Raw genomic sequence first — 27,717 nt, forward strand, 5'->3', positions numbered from 1 at the left:
ATGACTCCTGTCCAAAAAGCCAGCTTGCATGTGGCAGTACATGGCAATTCGGAGATGTATTTCAGTGACTCTGGATGTTGGGGGCAATTCCTGTGGAGCAGCTGATAGCAGCAGAACCTCTCAGTCAGGAGTGGCTTTACTCAGAGGAGGAGCTTGAAATATCCTTGATTCTCCTGTTATCTTCATTTCTTGCCTCAAATACCTCGTGGGGATCTGCAGCATGTCGTGTTCATACATGCGCTGCTCCTGCAAGCACACTGAGCAATGGACCACATGGCAAAAAAAGAACACGTGCAAGCAAGAGAAAAGGACCCGAGTGCAAAGCGGCCATCTAAAAAGTAACTGCAGAGCCATGAAGAAATGTGGATTTACTTTGCGAGTTGCATAGTTCAAATACCAATTAATTATGCAAAGATAACTAATACACAAATAGAAACAGGAGTGACTGGTTGAAGCGGCAGTTTTACAATGCATGTTCAATAACACTGGGAACAACGGCCAATGAGTTAGCACAGCTAACCTGGTACTCCATAAACTAATTGCGGGCAGCACTGATACCGTGCATTGCTGAGTGCTCAGCAAATATTAACTCAGCGGTGCAAAGCGGGCTGGTTTTGGCTGGGCCCTGGGTGCTGATGGTGGTGGGGCTGCCTCGTGGGGCTGCCGTGGGGCTGGGCCCACATGGGGGTCCCGCAGGCCTGCTGGCAGCGCTGGTGCTTGGCTCCCATGGGGACGTGATCTGGGGGGTAACCTGGGATGGGAGGGGGTAACTGCCCTGGGAAGCAATGCTGGGGCAAAATCCATCACCACAGGGGGTCGAGATAGGAGGTGGGATCCAGCGCCTTGAGGTGGCTGAAGGGTGCAAAGCATTGCCCCCGAGTGATGCAAGGGGAACCCACTGCTCCCCACAGGAGATCCAGTGGATGATCCACTGGCCAGGACCACAAAGGAGACCTTGCCCGTCCCCGGCAGGTGATCCAGGGGCTGAACCGCGGCCCAGGAGCTGATCCGTCCCGGGAGGCGGCTCGGGGGCAGACCTGCTGCCCGTGGAAGGCCGGGGGGTGGCGGTTGCCGCCTTCCCGGGAGGTGGCTCCGCTGCGCCGGGAAGCGACCGGGGAGGCGATGGCGGCGGGCGGGGTAGACCTGCTGCCCGCGGGTGCCGGTGCCGGAGCCCCGTGCCCCGGGTCGGTCCGGCGGGGGCTGCGGGGCCGGGCCAGGCCGGAGGGGGCTGCGGGGGGCGGGCCGGGCCGGCGGGGCGGCCCCGCTCCTCCCCGTGGGCGGCGGCCGCGCTGATTTAGGCGGCGGCGGCCGCGCGAGCGCGGAGCGGGCGCGGGATGGCGGCGCTGCTGTTGCTGCTGCTGAGCGCGGCGGCGGGGCCGGGCTGGGGCCCCGGCGGGGTGGTCGCGGCCGTGTGGACCGCCTGGCTCAACGTGTCGTGGGAGGGCGGCGCGGGCGACAACCGGAGCGGCTGGGAGGCGAGCGAGAGCGGCCTGTACGGGCAGGACTCGCCGCTGCAGGCGGCCGCGGGGCTGCTCGTGCTGCCCGACGGCCGCGACTCCTTCAACGCCTGCAGCGCCCTCACCAACTTCAGCGGCGCGCCCGGCGCGCAGTGGCTCGCGCTCATCCAGCGCGGCGGCGGCTGCACCTTCGCCGAGAAGATCCGGCTGGCGGCGGCGCGCGGCGCGGCCGGCGCCGTCATCTACAACTACCGCGGCACCGGCAACGACGTGCTGCCCATGTCGCACGCCGGTGAGCCGCGACCTGCCCGGGGGGACGGGTCCCCGCGCGAGGAGGGTGCGGGGACCCGCCGGGAGCACGAGAAATCCCGCCGAGACCCGAGCGCTGCCTTCCCGCCGTGGAAGCGGGAGCGCGGGATGAGCTCGGGCCAGGCCAGGTCTCTTCAGATACTGTCAGCTCGGGTGCCGAGCAGCGTTTGGGGTGTTTCCTCATGGCTGTCCTGCTGTACCAGCACAAGAACGCATTTCTGTCTGTGCTTGTCGGCCTTGCTTGGCCAAGGTGCTGCTGCTGCTGTTGAATTTTCTTTGATTAATGAGTAACAAAGCTTGGTAGCTGGAAAAGCGGTGGTGGGGTGAGCTAGGGCAGGAGCTGCCCTGCCTTTTGAGCCAGGGTGGGCTGGGCATAGGCTCCAGGCAGAGGTGAAGGCAAGGCCTTCACCTGGACACACTGCACCTGGTGTGTTTGGGTTTCCAGCACCCCTGTTTAACTTGGTACATGGCTAGCTTATGCTGGACACTTAAAGCTAGTAAAGCTAGTGGACTGGATTAGATTTCCCCCACACTTGGACACAGATTTTTCCCCATGTTCTACTCGCCAGCCAACTCTGAAACAGGCAGAGTAGGAGGCTGATTTGCTCTTCCAAAGGTCATTTTGGGCAGGCAGAGTGCTGTCTCCAGCATGAGGGTTAAAGCCCTCTTAAAGGGTATTTCCATTTTGCAGAGGCTGATGGAGTTTCTATTCTCTTGCTATAATAAGCTTCCCACTTGCCAGCAGTGTTTTTTTTTCCAAATTGCCCATCATTCAAATGAAGAATGAGCTTTGGCAATGTTCAAGCTAATGCTTCCTGAAAAATAGCCCATGGCTGAGAGGTGTATGGCTGATTTCTCTTTATGTAAAGAATAAGTTTCCTTTTTGTGATGGAGCAACATGAACTTTTTCTGACAGCTATGTCCAGTTCTCATCTGTTGTATTGACGTGCACACACCTGGTGTGGATGTGTTCTGCTTGCTGGCAATGTTTTGAGAGTCCAGATCTTGGCAGAGGTAGAACAGTGAGAATGGGCAGTGAGTCATCTTAAACTTCAGACTGTTTTGAAAAATAATTATATACTTACAGCCATGTGTCTTAGAGCAGGTGAGAAGGACTTTTGCCTGTTAGAAGCAGAGATAAGTGAGACAAAGAAAACAGCAGATGGCTCTTGAGGTTTGTTGCGTGGAATCGTAATGAGCAGTATGACTATACTCGGCTTTACGAATTTAAAACGTACAATCTGGATAGGCTCTGACCCAGGTGGCAGAGCTTTCTTATGTAATAAAATCACCTGCTGACAAGTGCTGTTGAGATGTGGGTATTGCTGAGCATGTCCCTCTTGCTGAACTGACAGTGGCGTCTCTGCCTGAGCCCTGTTAATGATATGACTGTGTAATCCAGCAGCTCTTTTCGTGCTGCTGACCCAGGGAGGTCAATGCTGATCCCTTCTGGAAGGGTAGTGTTGAGTGCCCCCCAGCTGCTCGGCCAGCTGGGCCCCGAGCAGACCTGCAGCATCTTTGTTAAGCTTCCTAGAAGCTGCCTCTCGTTGAAGGGAGCCATCTGTTCTCTGCAGGGTCTGTTCGGATCAGAGCTGCCTCCCTCCCTGTGTTGTGCTTAAGCTTTATGCGTGGGGACTTAGTTTTGCTGGCTGTAGCTCTCATCATCCTTTGTGACTGGTTACAGGCCCAAGGGCATGTTGAAACTTCCCAGCCAAAACACCGATAAAAAGAGAAGGGCTTCCTGAAGATGACTATTTCTGTCAAACTGCTCATTTCGTCTGTGTGAGTCCTTCTATCTTGTAGTGCTCCTATCTCCTAGTGGGGCTAAACTTGTTGCTGCTGTTCCTATTCCTTGTCCTTTGTTTATTACTATCTCTTCTCTTGCATGCTCACTTTCTTTCCTTACACTTGTTTGTATATTCTGTTGTCTCAGTGAACCTTTATGCCCCCTTGTTGTTCCTCCAAGGGCAATCTTCTTGCTCCTGCCTGTGTGGTTTACCTGACTGTTCGCTCCTCACAGGAGGGCAGAGTCTCTGTGGCCTCTGGTTCTCCAGTGAAACTTGGTGCTGTTGCAGGCTTTCTGCACACAGCGTGGTCAAGAGGAAGCGGAGTCTTGCTAAGTGCAGGATTTTGCTGACAAGGGACACTGCTGTAGTCTGAGTTCAAATGTAGGAGATGAACAGGTCAGATTGCCTTTCTCCACACTGCATTGTCTTGGCTTCATCTCTTCTGGCTTCTAACGGTGGTGCTGGGATGCTTCAGCTTTTCCTGAGGCCATGGGGAACATAGTCCTTCTAATGAAAGCAGAGCTTTTGTGCAACTCCACTTCCTGCCGTTTCTGTAACGGCGGTAGCTGTTCTAACGGTGAAATCGGTCTGTGTTTCCTAAATGACTTCATTTCTCCTTTAATTGGGTCATTGTATGCTGTTGCATGAAATCAAGCAAGGACAAGCACTTCCTGCAGCCTGTGGCTGTACGGAGGAGTGCAAGGCAGTGGTGCAGCTGATGGGGTTGGGAGAGCTGAGCCTTGGAGCTTGCCTGGTCTCCAGCTGTGCCCGGGTAATCCCTGTGGCTGCGTTTGCTTTGGCAGCTGGCACGGCCCCAGGCTGGGAGCTCTGTCTGCTTAGCAGAAAAGGAAAATCCCCGTCTGTGGGCTTTGGATGTACAGCACAATACACTCAGTTTTCTTTGTGGAATTTCTTTAGCAACAGAATGCCTTGGTTGTTAACAGAGACTTATGTAGTAGTGTGCTCCATGGGTGTCAAACTTGGCTTTTTTAACGCAGCTTTTTATTTAGAGACTCAAACGTGTCTGCACTTGAAAGTAGTGTTCGTCCTAGTCATCCTTATTCTGCTATGAGAGACTTCTGCTGTCAAGTTATAATATGTTTAGTCTGATGAATTCTTTATTGCTTATATCAGTCCTCTGTGTGGAAAATTTTTGGTATGCCAACTTACTAGAAGTGCCAGTCAAAACAGCAGAATACAATAAATAGCCAAATCAGATATGATCAAATCCTGCCTAATCCCCTCTAACATGTAGAATGTCAAACATCTAACAGAGTCCAAAGTAATATTTGCTTAGCAATTTTATAAGCTCAAAACCTTATCAATTAGCAAACTTCAGTTTTAATTGTGCTCATTTTAAGAAGATGGTACCTCTCTGTGGCAGGCTGAACAGAGTTTCAAAGTACAGTTCTGTGTGCTTATAATTGCACCTCTCTAATCTATATTGACCTTCCGAAAAAGGCATTTGATTGGAGAAAAACAGCAGTGTGTGTGTGTTGGGGGGGAGGAAAAAGTGCACAATAAGAGTCGGTTTGTTTTAAGGGTGGACCTTGGTTTAATGCTGTTGGGTGGTTTTGGTGTCAGGGTATGTGTATAGCTAAGGAAGGTTTTTCAGTGTTAAGTGCATCTCTAAAGCTGGCAAAGGAGGACTCCTTGCAGGTTATCAGGTGCCTGGGATAGTTTCTTTTGTTTCCCCTGCTCTCCTGCCTTGAGCAAACCAGTGCCTGGTCTGAGTGGGGCTATGTCCTGGGCTAGCACAGGGGAGCAGTTCTCACAAAAATTAACAGTAGCAGTGTGTCCCAGGCTAACAAGATTAAGGGCCTGATTCCAGTCTAAACTTGCATCAATGCGTGCAAGGGTTAGGAAAAGGTTAAAAATGTAGCACTGCCACTTAAAACTTGTTCTGCAGGAATTCCAGAAGGGTGAAGACTAATAAGCATATGCATAGAGGAAACAGCTAGGGCCAAAAAAAAAGCGTAATTATGCTCTGTTCAAACCTTGTATGAAGCACTATCTTTAGAAACTAGATAGAACTATGTTGTGATATTAAAAGGCTGATAGGGCCTGTTAAACTGGTCCTGTGGAAGTGAAGATTGAGATGAAGTGGTGATCCCATGGCAGGCTGTGCTTGGTAAGTGTTGTTCAGGCAACTTCACAGTGACTGAAGACTTGAGCTGAGTGCCAGGATGAGGAATGAAGATGCATTTTCAAAGATTGTTGGTTGTCTTCTGACCATGCTGGGTGCATTTCTGCAGATTACTTAGCCCCTGCTACCATCAGGACCTGATTTGGAAGGAACTTGAATGGATCCATGTGTCTGGATTCAGTTTCATTGGTACCTCGAGTTTGATCTCTCTGCAACTAAGAAAAGCTATATGTTCTGTACTTATTGCCTTTGCTATATGCTCCATTTGGTTCTCTTGGCCCTCTGGTACAGCTGATTAAACTAATGTCACAACTGGCATTCAGACTGCTGAACAAGGTACACTAGTCTGGCTGAGAGCCCTGATCTCACCGCCAAGGAACCTGGTGGGGTTATGGTGACAAGTTAGGGTTGCCCACAGCATAGCCCGGTCTGTGCTGCTGGACAGCTGCTGCTTCCTGGCCTTTCTTGTTCAGGTCTAGCTTAGGTACCTCAGGCATGGAAGACTCAGCCCTGGAACAGGTTTAAGTGCCCTTGCTTTTTGGTTTGTTGAGCTGCCGAAATAGAAGAGGATGAATCAAATCCTACCTGGCAGCTGTGGTAGCAGAGGCTTCGCAGTGGGGCACCCGCAGCCCTACATCAACAGCAGCGTGTGTTTGTGCCACAGAGCAAACAGTGACGTGGCTGCAGTCAGGCTCAGCGCCGTCCGAGTGCATCAGTGTCACCTGTCTCTTTGCAGACTGATGCCCTGTAGTTTACGCTGTGCTGACTTGCATTATTTTGCTATTAGCATTCTCAAACTTGCTTGTTTCCAGGGTGTGTTTGTCTGCTGCCAGTATGTTGAGAGGAAGGAGTATTAGCTGTGGGCTCAATCTCATGTGCTAAAAAGCAAGCTGAAATTTTAATTGTGCAAGCACTGCTGATAAAGCATGACAGTCCTGTGCCACGTGCTCTAGGTGACCCTGCGTGTGCACGGGGTTGGACTAGATGACCTCTAGAGGTCCCTTCCAACCTTAAGCATTCTGTGATTCTATGATTGAGATCTGGAGGACAGCTCTCTTCACATCTTCGTGCCCTTAAGAGAACTGCTTTGGCTGATGTTTCATATTTTCTCTGATTTCATATTTTAAATGCTGTAAGAAGTGGGGCCTGATAGTGTTTATGTAAATATCTCAAAGGCTTAGAAGGAAAAAGCCTGGCAATTGGATTCATTTGGCAGATGATCACTTCTAACGCTACTCGAACCAAACAGGGTGTGGGTGGATTTCCACTTCCAGAACACACTTGGAACCATGGAAGCTCATGACATGTAAAAACCACATTTGGTCTTGACATGCTCCAACAACACCCAACCTGTTTAGTAAGTTTTCCACATTTGCTAGTGTGTTACTTGCTAGCAACAGCTGTGTCTGGTCTGAAGGCCAAGCTGCCAAACATTGTCCCTAAAGAAACAGGGATGGTGGTACCTGAGCTGTATGGTACTTATTGCTGCCATGCTGGACTGAGCTTCCAGCTCTCGATGATCAAGACAAGCCTTTTCTCTTTACTATTTAACTTTGCAGATAGTGTAGGAAGTGTTGTTCAGACAGCATCTTCTGCTTGGTTGAGTAGGAATGTGAAAGCTTCATGTCTGAGCGTTGCGCAGAGCAAGATGAGTCACTAGCCACAACTGGGTTGGGAGCCCGTTAACCAGAGATTGCTGTAAATAGCTGTAGTGCTGGCGGGGACTGCAGACTGACCCAGGCAAAGGTAAGTAGGTCCTTCCAGGAAAAGACTGCTGTGGACATGAACTCTCCAAGAGAGTTTCTTCTTTGGCCCAGTGTTGTTACCTGTCAGGAGGTTTCTCTTGCCTCTCTTCTATCTGCACAGTTTTGGGATCTTGTAAGGCTGCTTAATCTTTAAAGAGAAGGGGCATTAGAGAAATGTACTTCCTTCTTTGGGAAGCTCTCGCTTTCGCTGCCCACTCATGAGCACTCCTGCCAGTTGCTGCAATGTTTTCTACTGTCTTGCATGTTTAACTCTGAAGTTTGAAAGACTTGTGTGATGAGGATGAAGAGATCAGGCATATTGTCAACTCCCATGTAAAACAAGCTGAAAATGGATTTCATTAAGTGTAGGTGACAGTGTCAGCAAGAAAACAATTCAATCCAAAAGCTGGGGTGGAGTGGCTTATTTGCCTTAATTACTGAATAGTATCCTGGAAGTCAGTAATTCTTTTATCTTTGCACTCGGCAATATTTGAGGTGAGGAAGAAAGGAGTGCAAAGCAGGAAGAAAAGGGAGAGGACTACCTGCATATCAGCTGATCTAGGCTAAAAGTGCTCCTGGAACTGTGACTTCAGTTGCCCTTCCTTCTTGCAAAGGGAAGAGCTTATCGCATGCTGCATAGGTGCCTTGTGTCTATGGCTGAGGGCAAGTGCTGGGATAGGTGCTCTGCAATCAGATCTGCTGTAACAGACACCAAACAAACTGTTACAATTGTTAACTACCAGAAATAACATATCTCTTGTTGTTCCAGTGCATGGTGATAAGCAGTATTCAAAATATTTCACGTCTAAATAAAAAGTAAAAAGTAAGGTGGTATAGCAAACATGCTGCTTGCCTGTCAGAACTGCCAGCTGTGCTAGTCCAGGAGGAAACTGTTTGGAGTGTCAACTGACAGTGGCATCTAGTATGGTCTGTCTTTTAAATACAGAGATGCTGGATTGCTCTCTTAGTGACATTTTGTTCTGGGTTGGAGAGGTGTCTAGGTGACTAATGAAAGCTGGTGAAATACTAGTTCCTTCTGACCAAGATTGAAAGCAGAGCTATTTCTGTGATATGAACACCATATCATGTAGGTAAAGACAAAGATCCAGCCACAGTCTTGACCAAACACAGGATTTCTATAAGCATTTCATTTCTCTAGAGCCTTTGGATGGTGGTTCTGCTGTGGCTAAGGGGAGAGCCTTTCTTTGAGAATTTACACTCAAATCAAAGCTAGCATTTTTGCTTTCCTGTTTATATGTGAGAAACTGTAATCAAAAGCATTTTTGTTTTCTTTTTTCTCTCTGAGCCCATGGCTTGCATGATGATCAGCTAGGCTTTAAGTACTGGAAAAAGGGTGGTGATGAGTTACTGCCATGGCACTTTGAACATCATGTGGCTGCACTCTCTAAAGATTTCTCTACAAGGTAATGCAAGCTTTTTAAAAGAAAAATCCTTCTTTCCGTAGTAGTTCTGACAATGCAGTCTGTTGTAGCAGAATACCTAGAGTCTTTACTCTTAATTTGGCCTCTTAAAGCAATGACTGAAAACAATTAATAGGCCCACTTCTGAATTGCTATTTAATTCCTTTGGGGAAAAAAGGAGATCCTTCATCCTACTTCCCCTCATTTCAGGGGTCTGGCCTTTGCTATACAAGAAAAGTTGCACTTGAAGACTTACAGATATTGCCCTAGGTTATCCTTGTCTTTAAGCTGAATTGTGCTTTAATTTAAGCTAAATTTGCTTAATTAAAACAAGTTAAGCAATGCAAAACAGTTCCAATGCTGAGTTTCATCTGAACAAGCTGAGAAAACAATTCTGTGAGGGTTAGTGGAGCTAACTTTAACTTCTGGTTTTGAGTTAGCTTCAGTGATGTGCAAAATGGTCAAACAACTAGAAGTTAATTATTCACCACAAAAGGCTTTGCCAGTGTCTCAGGTTTGGCAATCACTCTGCATTTGTCAATTCTACCTTGCAGTATTGCACAGAAGATGTTAGATATTTTTTTAGATTGAATTATGTTTTCTGTGGCAATAGATACTGAAGGGTAAGAGCACTGGTATATTCTTAGTTGTGGAGGAAGATGATATGTGCAGAGACACCAAACTTCCTAACTGACTTCCTTGCTTAATTCTCAAAGGCATGTGATGTTTTATGTTGGTTACCAGTATATTAGACCTTAAAATGCATCACTCCAGAAATCAGTGTGCGATGTAAGGAGCTGGCATTGCAGTTAGCAGGCTCAGCCAGTGCTGCTTTCCTGGTTATGGAACTCGGTGGTGAATAAGAAATATGGGAATGAAACAAAGGTTCCTTTAAAGTAAACTTGTTTTCAAGCAGTTAATTAGCTGAGAAACTTAAATATGTCCTTAATGACATGAAGAGTTTTGGTAACATAGCAAAGATGTTAATTACTGTAGGCTGTTTTCTCCCCCTCCCAGATTGTGCTTCACTTTTATTAAATATGCAGAGTGAAATACGTAATGCAATTCACCCTGGAGAGCACATTGCTATAACAACCCTTTCTCCTAAGGGAAGATTTGCCTACCAAAGCTGCCTCAGAAGAGATGGTCATTATGAAAGTAGGAATGGGTGAAGCGTAGAAGACTCCTTGTTTTGATGCGTTGATGCAGTAAGAGGCCCTAAACTGTGAGGCTGGAAATGCAGGACACTAGAATTAAATTTTACTCATGGTAAATAAGGTAATATTCAGCTTTCATCCCAGGCGAGGATATCTTCCTGTTAAACTTGTTTACGTGGATACCCAGCAGCTGTTCTTGAAGGCCTGTCATGGCCTTCCCATGCTGGTGGGCTGCCCAGTTGCATATTTTCAAGTAAAAAAAAGTGTGAGCAGGTTCAGTGATGCCCATTGCAAAGTGTCTCCTGGGCAAAACTTCTTTGTCGCTGCATGCCAGAGCTGTAGTCTCTGGGCTTTTGAGTCTTACTCTGCTCTACCATTCTACCTCTGTTGTTGGTAGCTCCCTTCAAAGTTCTGTCTTCTCTTTCTGAATCACAGTAAGGGCTTAACAGTGGTGTGTCTTTAGGGCTGGGCAGAGAACCTCCAGCTACATAACTAATAGTTACTATAAAACCTGGTGCATTGCATCCCTTAATCTCAGCTCCTCTTTGTTGTGTAATTCCATTCCATTTCATAAGCTTCCCAGACCACATGGAAGCTGTCCTTACAGCAACCTGAAAGGGTGAATAACCTAACAGGTCCCACCAGAGAAGTGAGAAAGGAGTGTGCATTACTGCCTGCTGCTTAGGATCTGCACAAAGCCTGATTCCATTTTCATTTAAAAAAGGCAAAAAAAAAACCCTAAAAAAATTGTTTTTTGAAATTGTAGTTGTACTTGTGATATGCCTGAAATAAGATGTTTCCTATCAGCTGCTGGGGGTTCCCGTTCCCATACTGTCACGGGAAGGAGGGAGGGCGAAGAATTAGGCAAGTCTGAAAGTCATCTTGTGTTGGAACTGGCTGGTGCCTTGCTTTGGCCTGACCACTTTGTGCCACTCTTCAGAGTTGCTCCTATGGGGGGGGACTTTGTTAGCTCTGCAAGTCACGGAGACTACGTAGGGGTGGTGTGGGTGCTTCTGGCAGGGACCTGCTATGCAAGTGTTGCCTTGATGTTTACAGCAGTCTCACCCCTCTTAGCGATGGTGCATAGGAGACTACTCACAGAATCACAGAGTTGGAAGTTGGCAGGGACCTCTAGAGATCATCTAGTCCAACCCCCTGCTCCAGCAGGGACACCTAGAGCACGTGGCACAGGGTGGCATCCAGGCAGGTTTGGAAGATCTCCAGAGAAGGAGACTCCACAACCTCTCTGGGCAGCCTGTTCCAGGGCTCTGCCACCCTCACAGGAAAGTTCTTCCTCATATGGAGATGGAACTTCAGGAGCTTTACCCACATCATAGCTAAAGTGATGGTCATCCTGTATATTAAACAAAGTTGGAGTGGGCAATATCTCCAAGGCACAGCTTTGCCATACTTTGTTTTGAAGCAGAGAACTTCTATTTGGACTCAAGACTTAATCCTTGCTGTGATATGTTTCAACCTATTAACAGATTTTTTTTTTTCTCTCCCTACAAATGACTGCTGCTTAAGGCATTGATTAGGCTTTATTGTAGTCTGTGGAACATCTGAATGGCTGTTCTCAGGACCTGCTTGGTTTGGCTCAGAGTTAATTTATCTGTAGCACACACAAGAGTAGTGCTTGACTGCAGTAATCCTGTTAATGAAGGTGAAAAAACAGACGTTTATGGTGTAATTTTGTTTTTGCAGGTGTTTATTGTGGTTACCGCTCAGGGTTCGGTACATGTATTGGGCATTGCATTTCTCCAGTGAATCGCCAAACTTGTAACTTAATGTTTACAGACAGCAGAAGTGTAATGGTGGAATAAGCAAGGTCTTCACATGGCAGAGTTTAATATAGTTATTTAATATTGGCATAAACAGATGCAACTCTGCTCTGCATCTAACCAACCCTAAACAACAAGGTAAAACACTGCTCCCTAGTCATGCACTCTTGTGTGCCAAATGTGCTTGTGCCCCATTTTTTTCTGTGCCCCAACAAACCATTTGAGGTATTGTGCTACATTTGTGTCAGGCAGTGTCTGAAAAGAGCATTTTTTCAGACTCAGGAGCATGCTGACTGGTTTGCAAGGTACTTTCTGCAAAGCTCCGTCTCTACAGAGGCAGATTGTATTTACTGAACGGACCTGAATCAGACTCTCTCTCCTATTTCATAGGAGATAGAAGTGAGGCTGGGAAATGTTTAACTGGAGCAGATTTTGCTTCTGTGTACCATGACTCCATTATTAGCTAGAGAGGCAGCAGTTTAATTTTACTCTCTAAATTCCCTTAAAAAGTGTTACAGAAAGCCTACCTGAATAACAGAGGGCAACTCTTCGGTCAGGATCTTGGGTTCCTGTGGGAGTATGTGGTATTCTTTTTTCCTCTGCGCAAGTTAGTTTTTTTTTTCATTCCCGGAGGGGGAAAAAGACAGTTCAGGGTAACTGCCATGGTTTAGATACTTCTTTGGATGCCATCTCAGGTGGCTTTTTTCAATGAAAATCCTCAAGTGCTGTCAGAAGCTTCTGTCCAGGTTGATGGTTTTCAGGTCACAGGGACATTATTTCAGCACATGTCATCTTGATGGAACTCCTCTAGCATCTCAGGAGGCATTAGGTATGGATCAACCTAGCTGCCTTTCCTCTAGAAGCACAGCAGTAGACACAAATAACATTCCGGACTTCTATCTTAGCTCCAGGCTAATAAGGTATCACTCAAGCTCCTGTTGCTGGCCACAGAAAGCCCAGTTTCTTGCCAGATAAGGACTGTTCCCGCCATGAGAGACTGTGTCATAGTGCCAGAGCTTTGTTTCTTCCTTTCCCGAAAGGAACTTCTGAAGTGAAGTCACTTCCCGAGCGGTACCAAACTGTTTTGCTATGGGTAGTCCCACTGATCTGGGCTCAGAAATGGGTTCATTGCCCTGTTTGTGGCACAGGGTGTTCAGTTAACTTTGTACAGTGCTAGGTTAGCTCTCTTAAGATCACCCTCAGGAAATAATAGTTGGTTCTAAATGTCTGCCCCCAGAGCAGGAAATGGTGGAGACTGCTGATTTGTATCATTAAGTGCTTGGCCTAAGGCAAGGAGTGCAGCTGCTCTAGGAAATGACCATCCTCTCAGTTCTGCCCTGGCTGCTCGGTGTCAAAGCTCTCACCTAAAAGCAGGTTCTTAGCAGCCCTGTCTGCAGCCTGAGTGCTGACTCCAGTGTGCCCCAGTTTGCTGTTCCTTGATGAAACAACCCACCTTCCCTAGATGTGGGATGCACTGAAATGTTAACTGAGGGGAAAGAAAGCAGGCCAGCAATCTCTGGCTTATAGCAAGCATGTTTGTATGAGGAGCAGCAGGATATATCCACTTAAATTTCCTTTCTTTAGCGACTGCACTGAGTAATTCTCTGAATGCTAATAGGTGGCTGCTCACTTGTGTTGCTGTAAAGCATTACCAACCTGAGCTGAAATTGCAAAAGGAACCCTGGGCAGAGGGAAGGAGTCAGAGAAAAATGATTTAAAACTGTCTAATGACATCCTGCATCATTAGAAGCCTGAAAATTAATTTTTTTTTCTCTCTCTCTCTAGTATGGGCTGGTAAATTTATAAAGTTAGTTAATAACTGATGGGTTGGTAGCTAAAGTAGTTTTGCAGACTGATAATGACATTACATTTACATGTGGTACTGCATTTAACCATACCCTATATTTGCCTGTGAGGTTTATTCAAGGATGAAAGGGCAGAAAGTGTTTCTTGCTTTTTGGCAGTTTTCTATAGTGTCTTGTCACAGCCTGTTCTTTCACCTTTTCCTCCAGGGCTATGAAAGTAAGAAGCTCCTGGCTTGAGCCAGGCTGAATTCCTGCAAGCTCTTGACTCCAGCTCATTTCATAACTGGCCTGTAAACCCAAGCTCATCATAAATGACAGTAGCTGCAGCCTGGCTGACTTTCTTCTGTGTGATATACTTCTTACAGGGCACTTTCTGAATAAAAAATGAGTTTTAGTCACACTGCGGAGAGTTGCTAGACATGATGCTTAGCCATCTTGGATCAAAGGTATTACATGAACAAACTGGAAAATTAATAAGTGCTTTCTCAAATGACAACCTTGGTGCTTTAACACAGATATTTGGGGTTTTTTTGGCTAGCTGAAAGTTGGTGAAGTTTCTCTTCCTGGGGAGGGGAGGAATTTGGACTCCCATTAAAAATTGTTTTGACTGCATTAGATTAAAAATAGCAGTTCCGTAATGGCCTTTCTTCCTTCTCTATGTAGTATCCATTATGAAAGTTGCATAGCTGCAAGTTTAATGCTTTGAGAGTCCTGACTGGCTAATCCTTGAATTTAATTTTCTTGTTTTAGAGAGAAACCAGTAACAACTGCATATTGCTTTTTCTTTTCTCTTCTCCCCATATCCCTTTCTCCTGAGGAACTCCTTTTACTAGGATTGCCTTAAGTTCCCACAGACACTGCAAAGGGTTCTTGGCATTATTTGTCACTTGAAATGAGAGCAACTTTGTTCTGTGCTTAATGGCCAAATTTCCTAATGTTCCTTCCTACCAGAAAACATCAAGGGACCCCTTGGTCCCTCTGGTTTGTCATGATGTTCAGCCAAGGAAATTCAATGTTAAAATTGTGATGGAGTGTCTGCCGCACTAACAGACTGCTTAAAGGTCAACCACACCTCAGGATTGTCTTCCCTCCAAATTTGCATGAGAAACCCACAAAAACACTTAACTCACCGCTGAATTTCACTGAAATATTTTTCTTCCCAAAATAGAAAAGCGAAGGGTTATCCACGTTTTTTTTTTTTTTTTTTTTTTTTCCAGTGCTTAGATAAGTACTAAGCATACTTTCCAAATCAGGAAGGAGGTGGTAGGAAGTAGCAGCAGAGCAGAGGCACACACAGGAATGTCCCTAAGCCACAAGCTGTGTGCCCAGGGTGCGAGTGCTCTGGGAGATGCTGTAATCTCTAGTGACCTCACTGCACAAGATACTGTTTTGAACTTCATGCTGTTCAAAAGCATGTTATAATGTAAATCACCAAAGTGTTGCTTCTGTAATAATTGAATGTTCCAGGTGGGAATGAGAGGCTTTGTGGAGAGGAATGGATTCTAACAGCAGCTCTTTTATGCAGCCCATAGGTAATGAATGCTTTTCAGATGAATGTGTCACTTTGAATCCCCCAGCTCATGCTAAATTTGCAAATGCCACTTCAACTTTCCAGTCTGCTGTATGGTGCTTGAATTAGAACTGTGAAAATCACTTCTGTTCAATGCTTGGAAGCTGAGTATGGATTCCCTTTCTCTTGCAGGTGCAGGAAGCATCGTTGCAATTATGATCGGCAACCTGAAAGGCACAGAGATTTTACGCCGGATTGAGAGTGGCATGAAAGTGACTATGGTTATTGAAGTGGGGAAAAAGCACGGCCCTTTGATGAATCACTACTCAATATTCTTTGTCTCAGTGTCATTTTTCATTGTCACAGCAGCAACTGTGGGCTATTTCATTTTTTATTCTGCCCGGAGATTCAGGATCACAAGGGCCCAGTCCAGGAAGCAGGTGAGTGTGTGTTGCATTGCTTGTTAGTGCTCTGAGATAGCTGTGGATCTTGAGGGTGACATACTCGTTGAGCATCAGAATCCCTAAGTTTGTTACTTCATCATGAAGGAGAGTGTGATCTTCAAAATGCTAATAGGTACATTTTTAAACACTTAAACCTTTCCACAGATGTGGGCAAAAGACATCTATCTAGGGAATGCAACTGATTATGCTTATTTTTTTTGTCTTCTGCAAGTGTCATTCCCTGAATGGTGATGCAGCAATAATGCTGAGATACTGAAAGAGACCAAGGGAAGTGATAGGAAAGTGCCTGGGGACCTTGACCAGAGTTGAATGCTGGGCTCTTTCTAACCACAGAACTAAACTTGGCTGAGTTGGTGTGTGTTCTCAGTCTGTTGTCTAAATGTCATCTTATGGATGATGAACATTTACTGTATTTACTAATTGAGGCAAGAACTCAGTGAACTGAAACTGTTTGCACCTGGCCTAATCTACAGCTTCTGTCTTCTAGGCTAGGCTTCCCATAAGTGGTTTGTTTTAAGCTTGTTCTTGTGTTCAAACATCATGTTCCACCTGGAAATGATATGAGTACGATAAAGGAATAGTTGGAAAGAGCAGCATGGGAAACTATTGACTGCCTGTAAGATACAGCAATGTTCCAATGCTGAACAGACTTGGGCAGGAAGACCTGGGAACCCTAGAAGCCGGTCAGCAAGTGTCACTGAATTGAATCATAAAAGTCTTCCTTCCTTTGAGGATAGTTATAGCAGTCATGGAAGTCAAGCTCTGCTCTGAGCTTGCAGGCTTTCAACAAGCTACAAATGCTCTTAATGCCTCAGTGGTAGCAAATACTGGGAAAACAGTCTGCCTGGCTCGTACCCTCACAGACTATTTCCAGCCTGGCTCCTATGTGCACAAGGAATTTACTTTAGGTTGAAAAATAACATTGGTAAATGACATGCCATTTTCACCTAATTTCAGCTGAATTGCTAAAGATACAGACTTTAGAACAGTGGCTTGTGAAATATAAAAAACAAAGGAAGCTCCTCTATCATTTTGAATAAAGTACTGTCTTATATAAGCAAAGCTCAGACAACCCAGATTATTTTTTTAGTACTTTTCCAATGGTGGTATCTAAAAGCTGTGACCTTGCAGTGATTAGGTAAGTAAAGAAAATAAAGGTGTTGGTGAAGGTAAACTGGCAAAACAGTGTTTCTGTGGCTATTCTCTGTTAAACAGCAGGTTGGATTTTTTTTGTATTACATGCAAAGTCTCAATTAACACTTTCAGTTGCTTGGCCCACTTAATTAAACCCCAAATATTAGTCAAACACTTATGAGCTTTCACCTTACACGTGGAACTTGCCTGTCATCATTCAGCCTTAGAAACTCCAATTACTTGGACTTTAGTCTGTTGTTCAGAGGTAGGGAACGTGTTTTTCCTCTTGAATCATGAAGATGCCTAGGGGTTATGCATCCTTCTAGGGGGTGTATTTAAAAAAAGGAAGTTAGGTGTCTTGATAGTTATAAAATATTACATATTTTCTTTTCCAGAGGAGTGCTACAGTTCTGAAAGTATCCCTTTACCAAGAAGTATTCCTTCTCAGATCCCTTCATTCCCATTTTTTTTAACATACCCTGAGGGGAGAAAAATGAGTTGTTATTGAAAAGTCTCAAGTCAGACTTTTTGAGCCAAAAGGGACACTTAATCGCTTTGTACGGAGCGCTGCAATGAGTGAGTTAGAGAAGAGTGTTACCACATCCTACTTGGCCTCTTGCTGCTTGAGATCCTTGCATACTTGGCATACTCCTGTGAAGTGATCCTCAGACCTGCGGAGCTCAGTCTGGACTGAAAAGGGCTGTGCCATGGGTGGGACAGGAGGGACTGTTTCCTGGAGGCTTTGTCCCTTCTGCCAAGGCCTCTTCATAATCAGACTGAGTAGCAACAAGACTTACCCAAGACGGAGGGATAAGCACAGGCTTAGTGGCGACCCCTGCTTGAATTGGGTAGTTTTCAGGTGTTAAAATATTGGCAATGTTTTCTTCCTTTGTCTTGAGGAATGATGTTCAGCCTTCAGTGCTTGCGGAAGCAGGCTCCTGTTTTATAGACAGGCTGTTCAGTACACTTAAGCGTCACTGTTTGTCAGCGGATTCTGTGCTTCTGTATGACTACTTGTGTTTTCTGGAAGAAAGGTTCCCTGCAATTGGTTTGATTTCATCGAGCACTTTCTGCAGTGTTTTCTTGAAGCTAGCACGTCTGGCCCTCACTCAGCTTGAGCAGGAATTGTGTATAACTTAGTATTGTAAAACGGCCACCTCCTTTTTTGAAAGCTGAGTAAATATTGAAAAGTGCTAGTCAAGCATGTTGTGTTGTAATTTAAGTGAAAGCAAAAATGTAATAACAGGTGATCTGTCTTAATTGAACTGAATTTGAGGAGCTTTTTCCTTGTGAGTCAACTAATTAAGCTGTTAACAATCTACTATATTTATTTGAATACATTTTTCGTCTGGGCTTAATGCAAGTCACCACCTCTGCAGAGTCTCCTACTACATCATAGGGTCAAGGAGGAAAAGCAAAGGAAAGTTAGTGTGATAGGTGGCTTGCTACTATTCCAGTCACCAGAGTAGTGACAAACTTAACTCTGTAATACTAGCTTTCCTTAATGCATCAAAATTGATAGTGGTATACTAAGGCTTGGTTTCTAATTTAAGTTTGAGTCTTCACTTCTGTTGATTTTATGAAAATTAGATGTTGCTGCTGAAAAAATGACCCATAAATGGCCTTGGAGCTAAACTGCTCAGCTTGCCACAATTCAAAATTCTTTCCACAACAGTATCTGTGGGAACAGTATCCTTAGCTTGCAGGAAGGAAGCAGGAGTTCCTGACCTCTGCAGAGCTTGCCATGCTACACTGTCCTCATGGAATTCACGAGGCACTAGGGAGGCAGCCTTACGGAGCTGGAGATGGGATTCGCAGTCCTGGATTAGGAAAGACTGGAGACTAAGCAATAGCAAATCTAACTTGCCCAGTTAGGTGCCTCTCTACTCAAACATGCCAGAGCTCAAAGAACTTGACCTCATAAAATACATTGACATTCCAGTCTTGAGTATCCTGGATCTCATGATAGGCTATCCCATAAAAGTTTCTGCGTGCAACCTTACTTCACCCTGCTAGAGGAGTGTTCTGATGTATTTCCTAAAATAAGTGTTAAAGGTGACTTTGCCACTGGTGTTTTTCATGAACGGCTATTAAACTTGTGCCCAGGCAAAGCTTAATATTGTTTCAGTAAATTATTAATGATGCAGCCAGTTAGGTCTTGTCTAATAGTCTCGACGAGACATTAGGTGCATAGGTTAGGTACTATATGAGGGAGTGCCCTCCTGGATAGTTTAGTTTACAGCTTATAACAAGAAGTTGTGACCTGTAGCTCTAGCTGCATAGAGAAGTGCAATATTGCTGCACTCCTGATGACACCACACGAGCTACTGAAGCCCCAAGTTGTTGTAATGAACTGAAATTTGTAGGTGGAAGTTGGACTGGAAATAGGTGTTGTCATCCTGACCAGTGTGTTTGATTATCTGTGGAACTTTACTCCTCTGTCCCACAGAACTGCTGTGTTGGGCCAGCATGTGGTAGTGCTGCAGCAGAGCTGGAGTTGCCTGACTTGCTCTGTGTTCGAGGCGGTAACTGCAGCAGGAAGGGAGAGGACTGTCATTCTTGGTGTTGGCGCAATTCTTGTGACCTTTAAACAGATGTTGCTCCTGTGTTAATTAAATGCTTTGTAGTGACAGCTGAGCAGAAGCAGTTGCCAAGCAAGCTGGGCTCCCGATGTCTGGTTGTCTGTGTCTTAGTGCAAGAGAACATCAAACAAATCGGATGAAGGAAAGTGCAATTCAACTTCCTGCTCAGCTTTTGTTAGAGCTGTCCTGTGATTCACCTGAGGCTAGTCATTTGATTTGTCACACCTTGTTTCAAGAATTTGTTTTTTTGTTTTAAAGGAGAAATAGCTTTGAGGGAAATAAGGTTCTTTTGTTTGTTCTGTTCATGTTCCTTTGAACCAATATTAAGATAAAACTGAGTTCTTTCACTTGACAGGAGTGGTCCATGCTGAGCAGTGGGCTCCTGAGCTGTTAGTGCTCTGTAGAGCAGTCATGCCAGAGGACTAATTCAGGTGTGCTGGTGGCACTCAAGCTGATTGATAAGGAAACTTGTCTTTGTCAGGATGCAGCTTGTGCCAGGAAGCTGTCATAAAACCACTAGTTAAACTTACTGATTGTCTGTCACAAAACATTTAGTCCTTTGTACCAAGTTAATTTGGAGATTTTGGTTTGTTTTGGCAATCTGACCTCCCAGTTTCTAAGAAAAACCTCTGACATTCCTGTGCTTCACAAAAAAAGCTCAGTAAAAACAAAGCATACCTTTTTTTTTGTTAGTAAATCATTTGAGTTCAACGATGTAAAACCTCATTTTCTAAATAGCAAAGTAATGTTTTTTTGAGGTAGGTTTACTGGGGTTTGCGTGGTTTCTTTTTTTCTTTTAACGTGCGTAGTTTAAGTGGGTGCCTGCTTGCATTAGGTGCTTGGGTAAATATTTTTAACCACTACTTCTGAGAAAAATGATTCTTTTTAATCGAAACTGCTTTCTTTTACAGCGGCGATTAAAAGCTGAGGCAAAGAAGGCTATCGGACAGTTGCAATTGCGCACCCTGAAGCAAGGGGACAAGGTATAACTGGCTATTATCTCACAACGTTATAATGCACCTTTGGCACAGAATCTTAGTACTGGGGGAGCAGAATACAGAAGCCTCCTTGAACCTCTACCCTTAGCTTCTTGCTGTAGGCTTGATTTGTCCTTCAGACCAATCCCTTTTCAAAGTTTCAAGTTGGCACCTTCTTAAATCTTAGCAGCATCTCAGGTAAGCACCTGAGGCAGAAGGTGCTGCTTTTCTGGCATGGGGGCTTAAGGGCAAACTAGTATAACTAGTCAGCTTTCCAGGCTATTCTTTTTGTGCCCAAATTTGAAGGTGGTAATTTCTAAACCTCTAAAAAAATCCAGTGATGACTTGCAGCTGTTTCTAAATTATGGACTTAAACTTTGGATGTTTCTGTTCAAATATCTAATCTAGAAAATGTATTTGAGAAACTATATACTGAAGCTATTCAGATTGCTTTAAGTAGACCCCTTTGCAGTAAATCTGACTATAGTTCAAGCAAAGCTTTCCAAGGTGGTTAACGCTCTGAATTCCTTGCTTTAGGAAACTGGCCCTGATGGAGATAGCTGTGCAGTGTGCATTGAGCTGTACAAGCCAAATGAAGTCGTGCGCATTCTCACTTGCAAGTAAGTTGTCCTCTGAACTGCCCTTAATCCAGCATCTTGGAACATGCCTCTCCTGATTTTTCTCCTGCTAACAAAGCTGAACAAACTTTAGTCAAGCTGTTGCACAGCAAGAAGTCTTGAAACTGTGTTAAGCGGTGTTTTAAACTACAGGAACTATGTAAATACTGCATTTGTGGCGTGCTACCAGTTGACAGTGTTTAAAACTTCCACTGTGAACGGATCAACAAGTAGAATGTAGCTGATCACAGTGCCTGTGTGAAGGATTCTAAGGGCATATAAATTTTCCTTCTTTGCTAGTATAAAGATGTTACCTCTGAATTACAGATGACTGGCAAAATATGCCTATTTCTTGTCACTGAGTTTACTGATTCGTTGGTTACTGAGAGGACCATATGGATGCCAGTCTGGTAATCTCAGTTTGTTAAACCAAGCTGACTTCTGTAGTTTGGAGGAAAGCTGATCTATTCTTGCATGCATTTTTTCCAAAATAAAGACCAAAATAGAGCTCTTGACTTTTTTATTACTATTAGTATTCCTCTAGAATTTGCTAGTACTGCATCTCAGTTCTCTTCCTGTGGGAGCTTAGTTTTGTAGTACCAATGTTTTAATTTGTGGGCCCATTTAGGCTTGTTGATATTTTGCAGTACTTGCATGTAAATAACTGTAGCTTTGAGTCTACTTTTGAAAGCTATTTATAACATGTCTCTTCCTTTACTGGAAGTACTGACCAAAACAGTCCACTCCCCCTGAAGTATAAAATTGCTTCTAAATTGAGGAGAAAAGCTTTGTTAGGGCTTAAGGAAACTTTCAGTGTGATTTCTGCATAAGCCTCCTGAACAGAACTGCTTTGGCAAATCTTCCAAAATGAGCTTCTTACAAGAATGCCTTAATTGAAATGCTGTTCAAACTGCATGAATTTTGTATGAGCATGCTTGAACATGGAAAGGGTTGCAAAAGCAGTTGGAAGATTTTTTGACACAGGAAAAATCAAGCTCTGAAGGATGGAAAAAAACAGAAGCTGTTGATCAGCTCTGAGCAGTGCTACCTATCAAATGTTATCTAATTTGAGCTGTAGTCATCTACAGCCTTGGACAAGGTTAGTTTTGCAAAAGCTTTTTTTTTTTTTTTTCCAAGTAATAGGACTTCTCTGCTGTTTTGGTACCAACAAGTCAGTCTATTAAGGTGCTACCACCAAACTTCCTTGTTCTAGTGCTTAAAAGTTTAGAATAAAACAAAAGCGAGTAAGCTTTCAGGAATGTTTGTTAATGATTATTCAGTTGTCTTGTCTGGTTTATGCTGGTGGGTAGTCCTGTTTAGTAATGCATTAAACCTCATGGGTGGGGAGGCATTTAGACAAGCTCTAGATACTTTTAGCTGATAGCAGAGCTGACTTTGCATGTTAGCTCCCTATAAACCTTCCTAACCTTGATTATAAAATTGTGAACAAAATGAGTTAAGAGCAGAATAACTTATTTTGAATGTATTCTGGATGTATGGAATGTACATGGATTCTGGATGTCTTCTGGATATGTTCAAAACTTTGCTGTATACTCAAAGTTTTGTGGTGTGCTTTGTCCTGAGACTGCTTTTGAATATATTTGTGATGCTTCATTCATCTTGAGCCCAAATGTAGCTCTTACAAGCATTAGCTTAAGGCGCTTGTGCTAGCTTGATAAACTCTGCCAAGACTGTATTGAATTGCTCTCATGTGAGCTGTTAACTAATATTTACTGCAAAAACCTACTTGGTGGTGGTGGTAGACCTCAACACTGAGAGTCCACTTGTTAAAAGCTGGTATCTGTGAGGGAAACAGGCCATCAGATGCTCCTGTGAGTCTAGCTTGAGTCACATGAGTGTTATCTAAGTGTGGGGTGTATGTGTTTGCAGAAGGCATTCTCATCCTGATAGTCAAACCCTAGACACTTACAGCAGAGGCGTATGAAACCAACGCTAGGTACAATTACTTAAAATAGCCTTGCGTCAAAGAAGTTTATTTTTAGTGGAGCTGGAAGAATGTGCTGCTTATAGTGGCCTATTTGGAGAATCTTTGTAAAAGATTGGAGTGTAATACTGATACTTAGCACTGAATGTGGGCACAGTCTTGACTTTTCTCATAGTAGAGTTCTGATTGATATTGAATGGTGCCTGCCTGCTGTGCTGAAGGGATAGATATGCTGCAGCTGGGAATAGAAAATTCAAGTAGTTTTTCAGGTAGTCTTCCCATCATATGTCCTAATTGAGACCCATTTTGGAACCAAGTGTCTTCACAACACCCCACAATTGCATTTCTAATGGCTGAACTGTTATTTATGTTCCTTGTAACTACTTGAAATAGACAGTGGTTCCATAGACAAGGTAAGTGCATGACACTTGGGTTTATCTTGAGGAGTCAACTTTCTTAGATGATTTCCTATGTAGCTTTAACAGAAACAGCGACGTTTAGTCATGCATGGCAAAAGTTGACCTTGGAGCTATGACTGAGGTATAGAATTTCATGTCAGTACTTATACTTGCATTAGTTATCAGCTGAGAACCTATTGTACAGATTAAAAGAAGTTTGTAGAACAGGTGATAGTGCTGAATGTTTTAATGAGCTGTGTAGAGGTACTATTAAGCAAAAAAAAAAAAAAAAAAAAAAGCTATAGGCTGAGTGATAAACTTGTAATTAGTTTAAGCAGTAGCTTGGAACAAAATAAGTCATTCTAGAATGAATGAATTCATAGTGTTTCCAAATGAGCCTTGACAGCAGCCGTATAAACACTTTTCCTGGTGTGAAACTAAACTTCTCAATTACCTTCTCCCCCTAGCCATCTCTTCCACAAGAACTGTATTGACCCCTGGCTTCTGGAGCACAGGACATGCCCCATGTGCAAATGTGACATACTCAAAGCTTTGGGCATTGAGGTAAGTCAGTGTTCTTTGCTTGTGGCAAATGCCACTAGCAGTATTAGGCTTATGTGGTGACAGCGTATGAGCTGTTTTCTGCTGCCTGTAGAATACAGATAAGCGCAGACCTTGTGTGTCAGCTGTGGGATGCTACATGACTAATGATGGAGCGTAGGCCTGTTAGTGAAGCCTGCAGCCAATGTGCTATCTGAAGCTATCTGAGCTGCTATCTAAGCCTCAGGGAAAATGACAGCCTAAATCGGTGGTTCTGTGTGACTGAAGAATTGCTTTTAGTTTGCAATTACAGGTATTTCTCAAAGTTTTAGGCATACTCGGATAATAAATACTGCCCTTGGAACCAGCCTCTGTTCAGTTATAAAATACCCACGGTCCTTGAAGAGAGGATAGGTTAGTACATGTGGCTTTTGGGAAGCCATGTGACTTCCCAGGATACACAAGAAATGCCTGTGTGTTCTGTCACTGCTCATGGTGCCAAGTGCTGCACAATAGTGTTGCTATTGCCTACCACAGCCTGGACCAGCTGAAATGCATGCCAGAAACCTTGGGAGGAGGTGGAGAACTGCACTCAGTGAAAGGATCTTCCTGATACTGGGTGGGAAAAAGGGAAGAACAGGCTGAAGCTGCCTCTGAACCTCCCACTTTAACTAGTCAGTGACTGGCTTTCACTTATTAGGCTGAAGGTTTGCAGTAAAGCTTTTTCAATTTTAGACATCTTCCTGGCCAAAAGTCCCTTAGATTTCAGTCTCTGCAAGCATTGCCCTCCTGGAAAGGTGCATCTTCCTACAGAGCTGTAACTTAATTATTTTTGCTTCCCTTTCACAAAGGCGGATATAGAAGATGGGGCAGAGTCTGTGCAAGCTACAGTGTCCAGTGAAGCATCAAATGTCACTTCAGTTAATGAAGAGGATAGTAATAGTGAAACTGCATCATCTGGATATGCTTCTGTACAAGGAGCAGATGAATCTGTCCTGGAAGAACATGCACCATCAGAAAGTGAGTATATTGGCTTCACATGGTTTGTAAGATTATGTTGCACTTTCATTGCTTATGCTATGGAATAGTTTTTGGTTTTTTTTTTTTCTTTGAGTAACATCTAATAGTGCTTGAACAGTGTGAGGTTGTTTTTCAGAGTAATCTTAACCTTCTGTTTTGAAGCAGTTGCCATTTATACTTGCTAGCTGTTCTCTACTGAAGTACAACCTGAGCTTGTTAAAACCTGAACCCTAAGAAAAGAGGAGCTGAAAATCAGAGGCTATTTAAAGGTCAAGGGGATTTTTTTGAAGATGTCCCACTTCTGGAAGTTACATACTGCAAAAGCAGGTGCTGCCTTGCCACTAGATCTGTCTGCATTAAGCAGTTAATTACTTACATGCATTAAGCAGTTACATGCATTAAGCAGTTAATTACTTACATAAAACTTCTGGGGAGTCAGTCTTGCACTAGTATAGATGAAGAATAGAAATGACAAATAGTTCATACTTAATTTCGAATTTTGCAAAGGCTGTGTCATCTTTGAACACTTTCACAGAACTTTCCCTGAAAAAGACTACTACCTTTTTTTGAATACCTTACCTTTTTAAACAAGAACGCCTGTATTGTATAGTGTTTTTTTTTTTTCCTAGTGCTTAATTTTGCCAAGAAGTACTCAGTGTTGCTGTTGATTTTAAGTGTAAAGAAACTAGGTAAACAGATGAAAGCCAATGTAGTTCTCCCCTGACTGTAGAATGCTTTTAGAACAGCAAGGGGTGAGGTTTACAAAGGTGAACAGCAGATATTCGGGTTGTCTGATTAGATTTTCCCACTGGAGCCATCCCTAGGTGACAGGAAAGCATGGGGTTTGCTGCCACCTGTGGGACATCATGCTCCTGCAAGTAAAGTGTATATGGAAGTGCTGCTGTTTAGGCATGCCATTACAAGAGAGAATATTTCCTATAAGCAAAACATCAGAAGGTTAATTTGTATCACTACAAACAAATTAAGTGATTTTGAACTATTTAAATTGTGCATACCTTCATATGTATTCTCACCCTGAATGGCAAAAACAAGTATTAATGTCAGCCTAACAAAGTTAGTCTGGAGGGAAAGAATTCCTCTCTGAATCATGCTGTGTCTCAAAGTTCCTCTAGAGACTCGTCTTCAGTTGCCCTTAAAGCCATATGAGATTTTGCTCATATGTAAGTCTCCTATAAATGTTGTAGCCTTACATTGCCTTCTGCCACCTGAGGTACACACAGCCTAGGTTTGTTCAACCTTGGTGAGCAGTGAATTCCAAAGTCTAGTCGACCAATCTAGAAATAACTGGCAATGGGTTCACAAACTAGTGAAGGGCCAGTAGAAGAGTGGTAGTTGGGGCATGGTTTGGATTCCTAGTGTTCATGGCTTTGGGGTTTCAGTGTTTAAGAAGTGTTGTGAAGAGACCACTACAATAGGCTTATAAAAAGATTTTTTTCCCCAAGCAGAATTCTTTTTCTTAAGTAGTGAAGATGTATTTTTAACATGTTTTTTTTTTCTTGCTTTGGATAGATGACAACATGCATCTTGTAAATAATGAATCCCAACTCTCAGCTGTGAATGTCCTTCCACATCTTGACAACCCAACTTTTGAAGCAGATGAAACACAAACTCGTGAAGTCAAGACCTAAGAACATGCCTAGAAACTTGGTGTAAGCCTTCTGCAAGGAGCTGCCAACTGCTGTCACGTGTACATCAAACACCATAAGAACCTGGTGGATGACTGTAGCAGCAAATGTTGCCTTGGAAATGTCAAGATCAAGTATACTTACTTAAATCATAATTACATGGTTTGCAATACTTAAAGCTTTCTCCTATGTGGAATTTAGTTTTAGCACTCTTAAAGCTGTCTTAAAAATGTAAAGAAAAACATCAGATTTTAACACTAAACCAAATGTTCCATCTCTTGACAAAGGTTCTGTTCAGTATTTGCATCCTTTACATAAGGAGAAGATTCTTTGTTAGCTAGTAGGTGTCTCTACTGGGAATTGTTTGACTTTGTGTGTTTTGATTTAGGTTTTTTTATTGCAGACAAATTCATTCTAATCTGGTCTAATACTTAGCAGACACAATTGTTCAGTGTAACACTGTCTTACCATTTCTGTGCACTAATTTGACAGGACAAAATAGTCTAGTGTCTGTCAAACTGGATTTTGCCCACACTGTCTTTGGGTATTTGGTAAGCTGATTGAATCTCTTTACTGCTCAACTCCAATCCTTTCCTAAAGGAGAAAAGGGCTTCAGGCTGACAGGCCAAACCTGACTTGCACAATACTGTAAAAAGAACAATTCCAAGAACTTTTCAAACTTGTTAATAATAGACAGTCTGAAAGATCCTACCTGATTTTGAGTTCTGATCATCTCTAGCACCAGCAATATGCAGGAGTCCTGGCTTTGTGGAAGTCTGGGATGACTTCAGGAAGACAACGCAAGTGGAAAGGATGGATTCTTCTCAAAGGATATGCTGTGCTTTATTCAGGCAACATCAGGAAAAGAGTCCAACATCCAAATAATGCTGCTCACGATTGCTGTGTATTGTCTTGCCTGGAGCAGTGGCAGCTGATGTCCTGTAAATGCGACAGATTATTGGAGAAGTTTTCTGCCATCTGTGAGGAGTTGAACCGGGGTCAGGAGGAACACTGGGTGCCTCAATATTAAGTCTATGGCCTTGTCCATCAAAGGTAACTAAGGACATCTTGCATATGCACTTTATTTTTATTTTTATCTCTGTACCTATGGTTTATTTCTAATTCTAGCAGAACTTTGTCTTACAGTCTATAATAAAGTATTGAATTGGGAGGGGAAAAGAAATGCATTTTCTTAACTGTAGTGTAATTACAATTGTTGTAAATATTTATGATTTGTATTGAACTTGAAATTGTAAATAAAGCTATATTCTGATGA

General features: G+C 43.7%; 1 protein-coding gene across 1 annotated transcript; it reads left to right on the forward strand.

Moving 5' to 3' along the window:
• Window positions 1-1,334: 1,334 nt before the first annotated feature.
• RNF128 (ring finger protein 128) lies at window positions 1,335-27,717 on the forward strand. The gene is given in 8 exon segments (XM_088527423.1): window positions 1,335-1,749; window positions 15,311-15,558; window positions 20,210-20,281; window positions 20,813-20,895; window positions 23,703-23,799; window positions 24,627-24,795; window positions 26,326-26,435; window positions 26,437-27,717. Coding segments are annotated over 8 exon segments (1,227 nt in total). The 3' UTR covers window positions 26,470-27,717.

This window comes from Tinamus guttatus, unplaced genomic scaffold (genome assembly GCF_059628265.1).
Source record: "Tinamus guttatus ecotype Peru unplaced genomic scaffold, ASM5962826v1 Tinamus_guttatus_pri_ptg000287l, whole genome shotgun sequence".
Classification (NCBI taxonomy): Eukaryota; Metazoa; Chordata; class Aves; order Tinamiformes; family Tinamidae; genus Tinamus; species Tinamus guttatus.